The 12,612-nt window shown below is 59.3% G+C and overlaps 1 protein-coding gene across 1 annotated transcript; it reads left to right on the top strand.

The window, feature by feature from the left end:
- Positions 1 to 1,675: 1,675 nt before the first annotated feature.
- DRD2 (dopamine receptor D2) lies at positions 1,676 to 11,505 on the top strand. The gene is made up of 6 exons (XM_062198365.1): positions 1,676 to 1,960; positions 4,583 to 4,692; positions 5,643 to 5,779; positions 6,817 to 7,007; positions 9,416 to 9,743; positions 11,312 to 11,505. The coding sequence occupies exons 1-6, from the start codon at positions 1,676 to 1,678 to the stop codon at positions 11,503 to 11,505; spliced, it is 1,245 nt and encodes a 414-aa protein (XP_062054349.1).
- Positions 11,506 to 12,612: the final 1,107 nt, after the last annotated feature.

Here is a 12,612-nt window from a genome sequence, read left to right as displayed (position 1 = left end):
CTGACTCCCAAGCTGTCTCCAGGGTCTGAACACAGCTCTCCATCTTCATCCCCACTGCCTGCATTCTGGCGACTGTTGTCTCTGACCTCAGCGGCAGCCATAGCTTCACTTAGTCTCCTCCACGGCACGGCAGCCAGGGACCGGTCTAGGACGTCCATCCAGTGGTCAGTCCTCCATGCCCAAGCTTTCAGAGGCTCCCAAGCTAGCAAAGCCCAGGCTGGCCCGTGGATGTCCCTTCAGATTCACTTTCCCGGCCTCACGGCTGTGCCTGTGTTTTCAGTGTGGCGTGGTTACTCGCTGTGTGGGACTGTGTTGTGTTCCTGCAGTTGCTCTGTGAGCTCTTCCTCCTCCGTTTCAGGTGACACCTCATGCAGGACTTTACCCACCGGCAGAAGGTGCTGGTTCCTCAGGGTTCTCACTGCACTTGTTACTTGCATCTTTTAAAAAGATTTTATTTATTTATTTGAGAGGTGGAGTTACAGAGAGGCAGAGAGAGAGAGAGGTCTTCCATCCTCTGGCTCACTCCCCAGATGGCCCCATTGACTGGAGCTGAGCCAATCCAGAGCCAGGAGCCTCGAACCTCTTCAGGTGTCCCACACGGGTGCAGGGGCCCAAGCAGCTGAGCCATCCTCCACTGCTTTCCCAGGCCACATGGGAGAGGGAAGAGGAGCAGTCAGGACAGGAACTGGCGCCCATATGGGACTCTGCAGGCGGAGGCTTAGCTCACCATGCCACAACGCCAGCCCTGCTTGCGTTTCTGCTGCTTGCTCCCAGCAGGTGCACTGCTTCCACTCTGGGCCCCTCCCATCCATTCTCCGCACTGCAGCCAGAATCGGCTCTCTCAAAGGCAAAGCCCATCATGGGCGTCACTACCACCCTTAGTATCAAGTCAAACTCCTGGCATGCCCTTGCCTTTTACACCCTCCCAGGACCTATTCCTGCCAAGCCCCTCTACGTTTCAGCAGTCCCGAATCTCTTTCAAGCCCTCCACCAAGACACCTGCTCTCTAACTCTGCCTTGCGTTTGCTGCTTCCTGAGTCTAGACCCTTCCCCCTGGCTCCCAGCTCTGTACCTGGCTGATTCCTACATATCCCTCAGGGGTCTGTTGAAGTCACTTCCTCCAGAAAGCCTTCCTTGAATACCTAAACTAGGGCGTGCATCTCCCTGCCCACTCTGTTTCCAATTCCCTGCCACCCTTAGATTTCACTGTTTGATTAATTGGCTACTGCTTTTCTAGAATGTATATTTACAAAGTTCCTGCCTGTGTGTCTAGAACTATCATAACAGATATGTACAGAATCGAGAGTGAGTGAATGAACACCTCCTCCTGTTCGGCCACCAGAAGCTCCAAGTCCTAGCTAACTTAGAGTGTGTAGTGCGTGGGTCCTGCTTAGCGTGGCCAACCAATGACGGAGTGGTCAGCTTGCCTCAAGCTCGCCTGTTTTGTTGTTCATTAAAAACGCGCTATTTGTTAGAAGAAGGGCAGCTGGCCTGACAACTGGTGGATGTAAAGTTTGAAATCCTGAGGTTGGAGAGTTCTCACTGCTGCCTGCCCGGGGCTGGGTCCACGCCAGGGCCCTCCTTGGGAGGCAGCGTGCATCGGAGGCGCCCATGCTCATGCCTGTGTCCGCTTCTCCTGGCCAGAGCCTGGCCACCCAGTGGCCCCGCCGCCCCGATGGATCCCCTCAATCTGTCCTGGTACGATGAGGATCTGGAGAGGCAGAACTGGAGCCGGCCCTTGAACGGGTCGGAAGGAAGGGGGGACAGGCCCCACTACAACTACTACGCCATGCTGCTCACGCTGCTCATCTTCGTCATCGTCTTCGGCAACGTGCTCGTGTGCATGGCCGTGTCCCGTGAGAAGGCGCTGCAGACCACCACCAACTACCTGATCGTCAGCCTCGCCGTGGCCGACCTCCTCGTCGCCACGCTCGTCATGCCCTGGGTTGTCTACCTGGAGGTAGGTCTGGGCCCCGCCTCCTGCCCCAGGGCAGCCTGGATCCCTACCAAGGGGCCTGGTGCTTCCCCAGGTCCTCTCCCCGCCCCCTCTCTGGGCTCCGTTTTTCTCCTTATGGGATGGATACACTGTCTCCTTAATAACCCTAGCTACCATTTCTAGAGTGCTAGGTGTTAAGTCCTTCATAGACAGCATTTTCCTATGCAGTCCCTGGAGCAGCTCCGAGCAGCTGATGAGCCAGGTAGCCAGAGGAGTTAGGTGCCCTCTCCTGCATCACACAGCGGCCAGGGCCAGCTGGGTCTGTGTGGCCCTGGAGCTGGTCTTTAGGTCCTACTGGAAATGGGAATAGCTGGTGATGATCCCCAAGGGGAGGGCAAGTTTGTGTCCCGAGGCCTGAGACCTTCACTCCTTTCCCCCCTGCTCAGAAACAGGGGCTGCCGCTCTGTGCTCCCCTAAGCCCCTTCCCCCCTCCAGCCTATTCCAGGGCCACAGGGCAAAGGCTGCTGTGCTCTGTGCTGCAACCCTCTCTGCTCGGCTCCTCCGTGCCCTGGGGATCGGGGTGCAGACAGGCCCTGCCTGGCTAGGCGCCGTGCCAGGAACGTCGGCATACGGGCCCCCCCGAGTGTTCGTCCCGGGAGTCAGTGCCACTGCCCTCACTTTTCAGAGCAGGACACAGAGACCCCGAGGAGCCGCCTTCCTCCCCGAGGATGTGGTGCCCAAGGGGCGAGCCTCACATCCGGCCCTGCTGCACGCGTGGCGCTGGGTTCCCACATCTGTGGATTCAGAGTAAGCGGCCCGTTCCTGCGGGAGTTTTCAGCACAGTAAATGGCCCCTGTCCACTGCATCCCTACAGAGTGCACGTGTTCTTACGTTCTCGGGGGCAGCTGCTCCCGGGACCACAGACACCCCCCAGTGAGGCTGCAGGCGGGCTATTGTGGGGAAGGGTTTGCAAGCCCTCTGAAGGCAGGGCTGTGTCTGGATTGTGCACAGCTGTACCCGAGCGTGGCACATGGAAGTGTTTGCAGGCAAGGACGGTGTGGGGAGGGAGGCAGACACCCAGACCTGAGCATGAAAGCAATCCTAAGGGGGATTCTCGGGGCAGGTAGGCCTGGGCCCTGCTCAGGACTGCCCAAAAGGGAGCCTGTTGATACCAGGGAAGCCCCTTCTGGGCCCTCCACCCAACCAACATTGTACTTGGCTCTGTAGCCGGCGCACTATGACTCGCAGTGGGCGCTGCCAGGTTGCAGCCACTCAGAGGGGCTCTCTGGCTCCTCACTGTCCTATGGGGAGAAGCCAGTGATACAGTTCCCTGCCCGGACTCCGTCCTCAGAGGTTGGCCAGGCTGCTTTGGGAATGTGTGCCTGTGTATCAACAGCAGGTATGGGTGTGTAGGCGTGTGTGTGGGAGTAGGGGTGTAAGAGAAAGAGAGAGCGAGCTGAGGCTAGGGAGTGCAACCTATTCTTGCCAGGAGCTGGGCTCCTCATTTCCTGGCACTCTGAGGATGTTTGGTGGCCACACCTGTCCCTAGCCATTGTGTGTTCCTAAAGCTGCAGCCTAGCTCCGGGTGTTACAAGGAGCAGCCATTTCTCTCCTGCTTCTTGGAGAGTCGCCATCTTCACCACTGTTCTTAACAGAGAATGTTGGGGGCGCTGACTCTGTGTCCCACATGATGGGGCTTCCCTGGCTTTCCCAGAATCCAAGCCAGTGCAAGGCCGGAAGCTGAGCCAAAAGGCCCTGGGCAGGTCCCTGCACTCCCCTGAGGCTGAGCTTGCTCGTGGGTAAAATGGGCATCCTATGGTGACACCTGGGGCTGATGTATGGAGGTGTGACTGGGTGATGACACAGGGAGATCCGTGCCACCGAGCAACTGAGTTGTGCTGCTCCCAGTGCCCCTAGGAACAAGAGCCGCAGAGGAAGCACCAGGCTTGGGGCAGAGGCAGCACCAGGCTTGGGGCAGAGGCAGAAGCAACGATGTGGAGAAAGCCCTGGCCGCAGCCCGTATTGAGCTTTCCAAGGGAAACTCAAGGCAGGGTGTGCTAAGCAGTTCAGGACCGGCTTGTCCAAGTCATTCTGGCATGGGCCCTTGCTGGCCAGTCCCTGGCCCTGGGGTGATGTGGCACAGGAAGTAGTAGCTTGGGATATGAGAGTTAGATAAGTGACAGTGGGCTTACAGTTGAGAGTCGTGCTGTCACGTAAGCTGCTTGGTGCATTGAGGAACTAGCCAGCCGTGGGAAGGGCAGTCTCTCCCCGGGTCAGTGAGGACCCCCTATATCAGAGCATCAGGAGCACAGAAAACATCACTAACGTAGTTGTCCTGTGACAGACGCACGCCAACTAGACAGAAACATAATCTGAGAGATCACATACAGTCCAGAGGTGAGCTGCTCACTTCAGGCTGCTGGTCTTCAGCGCAGGTCTTAGCACACACAGTGGCTTCGTGTGTCGGGCGAGGAGAGGCCTCTCCTCCCCACTGCTGTCCCCCTCTCGTCTAGGCCCCAGCTGGAAACCCATGAGGCTCCCACAGCCATCCATGAGCCTGTGCTTGGCCTGGACAGGGGGACCCAGTAACAGGACCTAAACTGCTACCCCCTCTTGCTGTCACCTACTGCGCTGCTTTCTCCCCAGGTGGTGGGCGAGTGGAAATTCAGCAGGGTTCACTGTGACATCTTTGTCACGCTGGACGTCATGATGTGCACAGCAAGCATCCTGAACCTCTGTGCCATCAGCATCGACAGGTGAGCGCAGCCTGGGGGACTAAGTGACCCTGGCCATTCAGTGTTGCCGCTGTGCTGTCTGTCCTTAGGCCAGCCTCTGGCTGTGGTGCTACGTGACTGGCTGTGTGCGTGTGCATCTGTTTGTGCACATGCATGTATACAATAGTGTGTGCTCTTGACTCCCTAAAGAGAGGCCACATATGCACAGTGAAGCTACTGGAAATACCCAGACAATACCCGATGCAAAAGAAAAAGCCCTGGCTAAAGTCTTGGGTCCATTGCCTCCTACGTACATGGCCTTGGGCAGGCTGGGGAAGTTCTCAGAACTCCCAATTTCCTCCTCTAGAAACCAATAACTGTGACAGCTCCTGTCTGAAGCTGTAGCAATGGGCTATGTTCCACGCTGGGCACCTGGCCAAGGGGGCTCAAGCCGTGCCCACCTGGCTAAGCTGAACCCTTGGAGCCTTTTGCTGATTTGCACAGATCTGCTATGTGGGCTCCCAGGGGCTCGTGAGGTTCTTAGATGGGTGAATCAATGAATGGCTGAGGAAGGTTTGAGGGAGGATTGGCAACAGCTGCCATGTTGGGACTTACACCTTGTCCTGGGGAGCCTGGTTACCACCGTATCAACAAACACTTCCACCACTCGTGAGCCCAGCACAGGTGCAAAGACTCAGGCAGGACTGCCCCCCCCCCCCACAAAGCCTAAAATCCAAGTGGGAGAATTAGAATAATAGCCATGATGCAGGAGTACACAGCAGCTGGCCAGTTCCCAGGTGCTTCACTGGGCTTCACCAACTGCCCTTGCCTGCCGAGTTTGGGAAAGGAGGGAGGGTTGAGCTAGAGGGCCAGGCACGCTTCGTGGAGGTGGGTCTCCTGTCCAGCCACAAGGAGCAGAGGCATCTCCGGTGCACACTGTGGAGTGGGGGTCCCTGGGCCTGCACCCCTGACTCAGGGCCCCACCCTTGCAGGTACACAGCTGTGGCTATGCCTATGCTGTACAACACACGCTACAGCTCTAAGCGCCGAGTCACCGTCATGATCGCTATCGTTTGGGTCCTGTCCCTCACCATCTCCTGTCCGCTGCTCTTTGGCCTCAACAAAACGGGTGAGTCCTGCTTTTATCTGCCTGGAATTGGTGGCCCTGGGCCCTTGCCTCTGCAAAAGCTGGAGGGGCCCGAGTCTGTGGATGGAGGCCCAATGGGAGCCCATTTGCCACCTGGACGGAGGCCAGGCTGGGTCTCCTGAGCCAAACCCAACTCAGAGTTGTTGCAGGTTGGGCCAGAGAGAAGCTAACAGCCTGGGGCACAGTGGTGTTGGAGGAAGAATGGGAATAATGGTTCAGGAGGATGTCTGGCCATTTTTAACTTTGCTTATTCAATTGAAATAAGCCAGACAGGCTCACACACTGAATATGTGTGTGTGGCTGAGGCCAAGCCAGGCCTGAGCTGCCAGGAAAGTTGGAAACAAGTAGGAGGTGAGCCGACCACATCCCATTCCTGTGGGAGGCACAGCCAGAGCACCTCAGACAGAAGAGACACAAAGCACCTGTCACTGTGGAAATTCCTCTCGTCGGGGAGATAAGAGCTGTGCAGGTGCACCTTGGGACAGTGGGTGACATTGTGCCATGACAACACGTGGCAGGAATCCCACGAGGTGGACCCAGGGCTGAATACACTTCAGCTGATCTGGGAAGGCCCTGAGCCAGAGGACAGACCTCTGGTAGACCTGAAGGGCACGGGGAAATGGGATACAGGAACACATGTTGAGTTCGGCGAACAGGACCAAGTTAGCTTGTTCCTGGAACTGAGAGGCGGCAGGCCTCTGCCCACAGACAGGAAAGGCCAAAGTCAGGGTTTTCTCTCCCTGGAGTAATTTTCCCCTGTCGTTGCCTGTGGATCCCCTGGTCCCACTGGTATGCCCAGAGCTGGAGACACTAATGACCCAGTCCTGAGGAACTGCCCTGTTAGCTTCCCGGCCGCGGTCACTGTGTGTCGCGGCCTGCTTTGGGCGCACGCGCGTGTTTGACGTGCAGGCGCCCGTGAGCACGGAGTCACAGTCTCAGTCAAACGTGCCTCGGGGGCACCCTGTGCGGCCCCGCCTGCTGATGCCCGCCCCCGGCCGGCCGGGCTTTCCCTCCCGCAGACCAGAATGAGTGCATCATCGCCAACCCCGCCTTTGTGGTCTACTCCTCCATCGTCTCCTTCTACGTGCCCTTCATCGTCACCCTGCTCGTCTACATCAAGATCTACATTGTCCTGCGCAAGCGCCGCAAGAGGGTCAACACCAAGCGCAGCAGCCGAGCCTTCAGGGCCAACCTGAGGGCCCCGCTCAAGGTCCTGCCGCCCTCCCCCCAGCCCTCCCCACGCGGCCAGAATGGAGGGGGCGTGTCCCATGCGCAGGTTGGGGCTGGGACGCGGCTGACCTCAGCGGAGGGGCAGGCGGGGTCCCTGGGGGTGCCAGCTCCAGGAGCAGTCTGTTCTCGGGGATCTTTGCCCCTGCAAGCGGCAACTCCTGCCCGACCCCTTCCCTCCCTCTTGCCCCAGCCTCTCCTTCCTGGCTCTGACCTCGCCCCCTCTCTCCTCCCCCTCCTCCATCCTAGCTCCCTTGCCTGCCACGCTCTCTGCCCGCCTCTCCAAGTACCCCCCTTCCTGGCACCCACTCCTTTCCCACTTCTCTTTTCTGCTCCTCTCTCACCCCCCGCTTCGCACGCCTTGTGACTTCTCCCCTCCTCTCCGCCTTCCCTGAGGATGACAGCATGGGGGTAAGGACAGAGCTTTGGGTTAGACATGTCAGGTTCACATCCTGCCACTGCCACTCTTCTTGTTGCTGAGTAGCCTTGGGCAAGTTGCTTGCCTTCTCTGAGCCTCAGTTTCGTCATCTGTTCCCTGGGCATCATAACGCCGACCTCACAGGATGGTCTTGAGAATTCGATGTGAGCATGCCTGGCCTGGTGCCAGCCCCTGAGCAGGCACACATCCAAACCACAGCCTCTTGTCCCTTGTCTGTGGCCCAGCTCCCCACTCTGGCCCCTGCCCTCCTGATCTCCCAGCCCCTGTTCCCGGCCCGAGTTCTCCATGGCCTATCCCGCCTTGGGTTTCTGTCCCCCGCCTCCCACAGCCCTGTCCCCTCCCCACCTCGTGTGACCCGTGTGCTGGCTCACTCCACAGGGCAACTGTACCCACCCCGAGGACAGGACACTCGGCACGGTTATTATGAAGTCTAATGGGAGTTTCCCAGTGAACAGGCGGCGAGTGGTAAGTGTGCAGGCCAGGGACCCAGAGCCAGCTCTGTCCCCCACCAGGGCCAGGACTCAGACCTCAGCACCTCCCGCATCCCCTCCTCTGCCTCGGTCAAGGGAAGGTTCACCAGGCACACCTCCATTCTGTAAGGCACAGTGGCTGCCCGAGCCCAGGCAGATGGTTGGGAGAGGGGACACTGCCAGCCTACAACAAAAATATAATAACAGCTTCTCTCATTCCTCTGACACCTGCCGTGTTCCCATTATCTCATCGAATCCTCACCAAGGCCCCTGGGAGGCTTGTCTCGTTGTTCCCATCAATCTCCGTTCACTGAAGTGGCGGCCGAGGCTCAGAGAGGCGCAGTAACTGGCCCAAGCTGGACAGTTAGTGAGAGAGTGTGTGCTTGAGCCCAGACCTACGTGACCCCACAACCCTGCCCATTTCCTTTCCCCCGGCAGGTGCTGCCATACAGACAGGCAGGTTCTGGGGCTGGAGGCTGGGAACCGGGGAGGCTGGAGTGGAGCAGCTGTGGCAGGTGGGTGTGAGGCACACCCTGGCAGCAGCACCCAGAGGCACCGTATGACAGCGAACCCCCAAGCTTTGCTGGGTCCTGGTAGCACCAGGGTCCAAGCAGGAGGTGTTCCATCGCCTGTCAGGAGTAGGAACCTTTATTCTGTCAAGGGTCATTTGGATATTTGTAATATCATTCGTGGCCACACAACTTTATCAACTTTAAAATAAGCCTGCTGTAGACACTGAATTTCTGGTCCTGCCTGTGGCTGCCTTGGCAAGGCCAAACCAAATGATGTTACAGGCTTTATATGACATTCCCCATGCAGCCCAGGTGGACAGGGAGTCAGGGGCCCCAGGTGCCATGCATGAAGTCCAGGCCAAGTGTCTAGGCTGAACTCCAGCTCAGGCTGAGACCTCTAGGGGCACAAGCAGGAGAGCCTCGGGAAGACGCTGGAGGAGTAGAGTGAGCCATGGCAGGGCCCTCCAGGTCGGACCAACAAGGGGGACACAGGGTCTCAGGGGCCAGTCCCCCCGCACCTGGTTGGGTCCCACCAGGCAAATACGGAGCACTGTGTATTCGCTGGTGCAGGCAGGAGCTCTGGGCCCCGGGTTTCAGTGGGGCAGGAAGAGGCAGAGGCAGTGTGGGTGGCCTCTGTGCTGCTAGAACACGGGTCAGGTGTATGTCCCTGGCGGCCAGCTTAGCACCTGCTCTTAGCTGCTGTTCAGGTAAGGAAGGAGACGTGCTTGGGTACCAGGTCCCCCTTGGAATGCTGGCAGGTGTGGAAGCTGCCTGGAGGCTGCTCTGGGAGGGAGGCCAGGCAGGACCCCGCAGGGATGATCCCCACCTGCCAGTGCTCACCCACTTTGCCTCTATGGCGAGGTGGCCTTGCGGTGTTTGCAGGAGTCTCCAGAGGGGGAGAGGGACAGCTAGGTGGCTGATGCCAGGGCACTTGCCTGGCTTTACCCAGAGCTCTCTGCTCTTGGTGCAGGAGGCTGCCCGCCGAGCCCAGGAGCTGGAGATGGAGATGCTGTCCAGCACCAGCCCACCCGAGAGGACCCGGTACAGCCCCATCCCGCCCAGCCACCACCAGCTGACCCTCCCTGACCCGTCCCACCACGGCCTCCACAGCACCCCCGACAGCCCTGCCAAACCGGAGAAGAATGGGCACGCCAAAGACCACCCCAAGATTGCCAAGATCTTTGAGATCCAGACCATGCCCAATGGCAAAACGCGGACCTCGCTCAAGACCATGAGCCGCAGGAAGCTCTCCCAGCAGAAGGAGAAGAAAGCCACCCAGATGCTCGCCATCGTTCTCGGTGAGTCAGCCGGGGGCTGCCCTGGCTGGGGTGAGAACCCGCGGCTGCCGGTCCCACTCTCTGCCACGCCCTTCCTAACGGGGGCTCAGTGCTTTCAGAGGCACAGCCAAAGCTGTGGGTGAACAGGCAGCTGGGTTAGGGAGGTTGTGTAGTTGTACTCATTTTACAGACGGGCAAACTGAGGTGCAGAGGGATTATGTGATTTGACCACGGTGGACCCAGGATCTGAACTCAGGCAGCTGGACCTTTGGGTCCGTGAGCCAGTGTAGCAGCATGCCCCCAGAGCCTCATGTCCCCAGGCAGGTCACCTTCTCTCTCTAGTCTCCCTGTCCTTAGGGTAAATTACTTCTCAGGGTTGTTGTGTCGTCAGAGGCTTGGTGAAAGCATTTGATCAACCAGAGAGCAGTGCACATAGGTCAGTGTTGTTACTGCTGATAGTGTTGGGGAATTAGGAAATTCAGTTCATTTGCACTCAGTCCAGATACTGTGGGACCAGAGAAGTGGTCCCTGATCTAAATGAGGGAGCAGCTCTGTCCACCAGGCAAGACTTTTGAAGAAAAGCCTAGAAAACCACATAATAAAGGAAAAACATCGAGGAGTGGACTGATGGGGGTGGCTGGGGAGGGAGGGACCGGTGTGACAGCCTTCCAGGCAGCACCCATGATCCCCTGGGCTCACCTAGCCACCCCGGCATGAGAGGGGGCAGGTGTCTCGTCCTCACTTTGTGCATGAGGGCACGTGGTCCCAGCATGATCACGTGGCGGGCACGTGGCAGAGCGGGATTAGTGGGCTGTGCTCTGTGGGTCTGCTCCCCCCAGGCTCGCCTGCACAGGTGCCTCCTGTGCCTCCATGCCGAGTGTGACACCCGAGCAGATCTTGGGGATCTTGGGGAAAGCTCAGCTGAGTCAGACGAGCAGAGCGAGAGGGAGGGCAGGGGTGCCATGTGGGGGAGGACGTGGTCCCGAGGCAGGGGCGTGCCCATTGAGGCCAGGGAAATTGAGGGAAGGCCAGAGCACAGACTGGGCCATCTGGGGACCCAGACAGACGGGAGTCCTTCATTGCTGCAGGGCAGAGGGACCTTGGGTGTGTGGCAGAGCCGTGGGCAGCCCTACTTCCCGCCGTGTGCCACGAGGTCTCTGTGAGAGCCAAGCGAGAGGGGTGTTCCGTGCTCCCTCTCCCCAGAAGTGGGCGTCGTGCTGCCGGGACCCATGCCCTTTCCTGTTAGCTTAGGAGGAAGACACCGCTCTCAAGGCAGCCAGGACGCCAAGCAGGTGTTCCCACGTCTGCTGGCTGACTTGGGTGAGAGTGGGCGCCTGTAGGGTTTGTTTACAAACCCCCAGTCCCTCCTTAGGAGGTAGGTATCATTATATCCATCAGACAGCCCAGGAAACGAAGGCTGGTGGAGGTGACAGGACCGTGTCCTGCGGCTGGGTGTCAGAGGCAGGTGTAGAATCCAGGACCAGGACCCCCCTCGCCTGCCTCTCGGTGCTCCTGCAGCTGCAGCCGGCAGCCCTGGTGCCTGGGGCGGGCCTGGGGGCCAGCCTGACCCTGCCCTTTCCCGCCCCTAGGCGTGTTCATCATCTGCTGGCTGCCCTTCTTCATCACCCACATCCTGAACATACACTGTGACTGCAACATCCCGCCCGTCCTGTACAGCGCCTTCACGTGGCTGGGCTACGTCAACAGCGCCGTGAACCCCATCATCTACACCACCTTCAACATCGAGTTCCGCAAGGCCTTCATGAAGATCCTACACTGCTGATCCTGCGCCCGCCTGCCTGGCAGCCTGCTCCCTGCCCCCCTGCCCAGGCTGCCGGGTCTTTTCCCTCCCAGCCATGGGCAGGAAGGCCAGGGGTAGGCTCAGCCTTGTCCCCGCCCCGGCAGGCCCTGCAGTGTTAGTGCTTGGCTCCGTGCCCCTCCCTGCCCACATGGCCTCCACCCTGCCAGGTAGGGCGAGGGAGCCGGGCAGGGTCCCAGCCTCAGGGCTGGGCCCCTGGCACAGGGGCAGCTCTCAGCATCCTCCTACCACGGGTCCCCTGTTTCCTCAGCACCAAAGATGCAGCCATCTTCCTTGGCCTTCTCTGGGACTCCGGGGTCGCCGGGACTAGAGTCAGGGCTGCAGGGCTGAGTGCTCTGTGTCATGGGGCCCGGCCTGGTCTGTGCAGGAGCAGGTGGTGGGGAGACATGGACAGCTCACGCCCCACAAGGCGCACTCTGGGGAAGCAAGAGCTCTTGCCAAGGCTCCAGGCAGCAGGAACCCCAGGGAAGCCCAGGCTGAAATCAAGTCCCTGCCCTCACCTCAAGGGGCCCCACAAGGATCTGTGGGGAGAGGAGCTCTATTGATGCTCTCTGCTACCCGCTGACGGCCCTCGGAAGCCCCCCCTCCCATAGCAAATGCAGGCCAACTTGGGGCAGGCTGGGACTTGGACCTGGGACCCACGTGAGGGCCTGGGCTGGCAGCGTCTGAGGTTTGTGGGGCTCCTGCCACACGCTGATGCAAAACTACTCTCCTCCTCTGGCCCTTCCGGTTCCTCCTGGCCTCTTCTCTCCCCACTGCCTCTGCCTTAGAGGAGCCCACGGCTAAGAGGCTGCTGAACACATTTGGCCTGGCCTGGCCCTGCCCTGAGGGAGGAGGAGGGGAGGCTGCAGCTTGGGGGGAGCCCCGGGCCCCAGACTCTGTAACATCACTACACATACACCAAACGAATAAAACTTGGACCAGAGTTGCTCTTGACGTGGGTGCAGGGGGCCGTGCTGCTGCATCCTCAGCGTTCAGGCGTGGCCAGGTTCCTGTGTGCGGCAGGTGTCCCTGCGTCTCCAGGCCCCAGTGCCTCTGAAGGGCCAGTCCTTTGCCTCTCTGCCCCACCAG

This window comes from Lepus europaeus, chromosome 7 (genome assembly GCF_033115175.1).
Source record: "Lepus europaeus isolate LE1 chromosome 7, mLepTim1.pri, whole genome shotgun sequence".
Lineage (NCBI taxonomy): Eukaryota > Metazoa > Chordata > Mammalia > Lagomorpha > Leporidae > Lepus > Lepus europaeus.
This window is presented reverse-complemented; position numbering and strand designations above follow the sequence as displayed.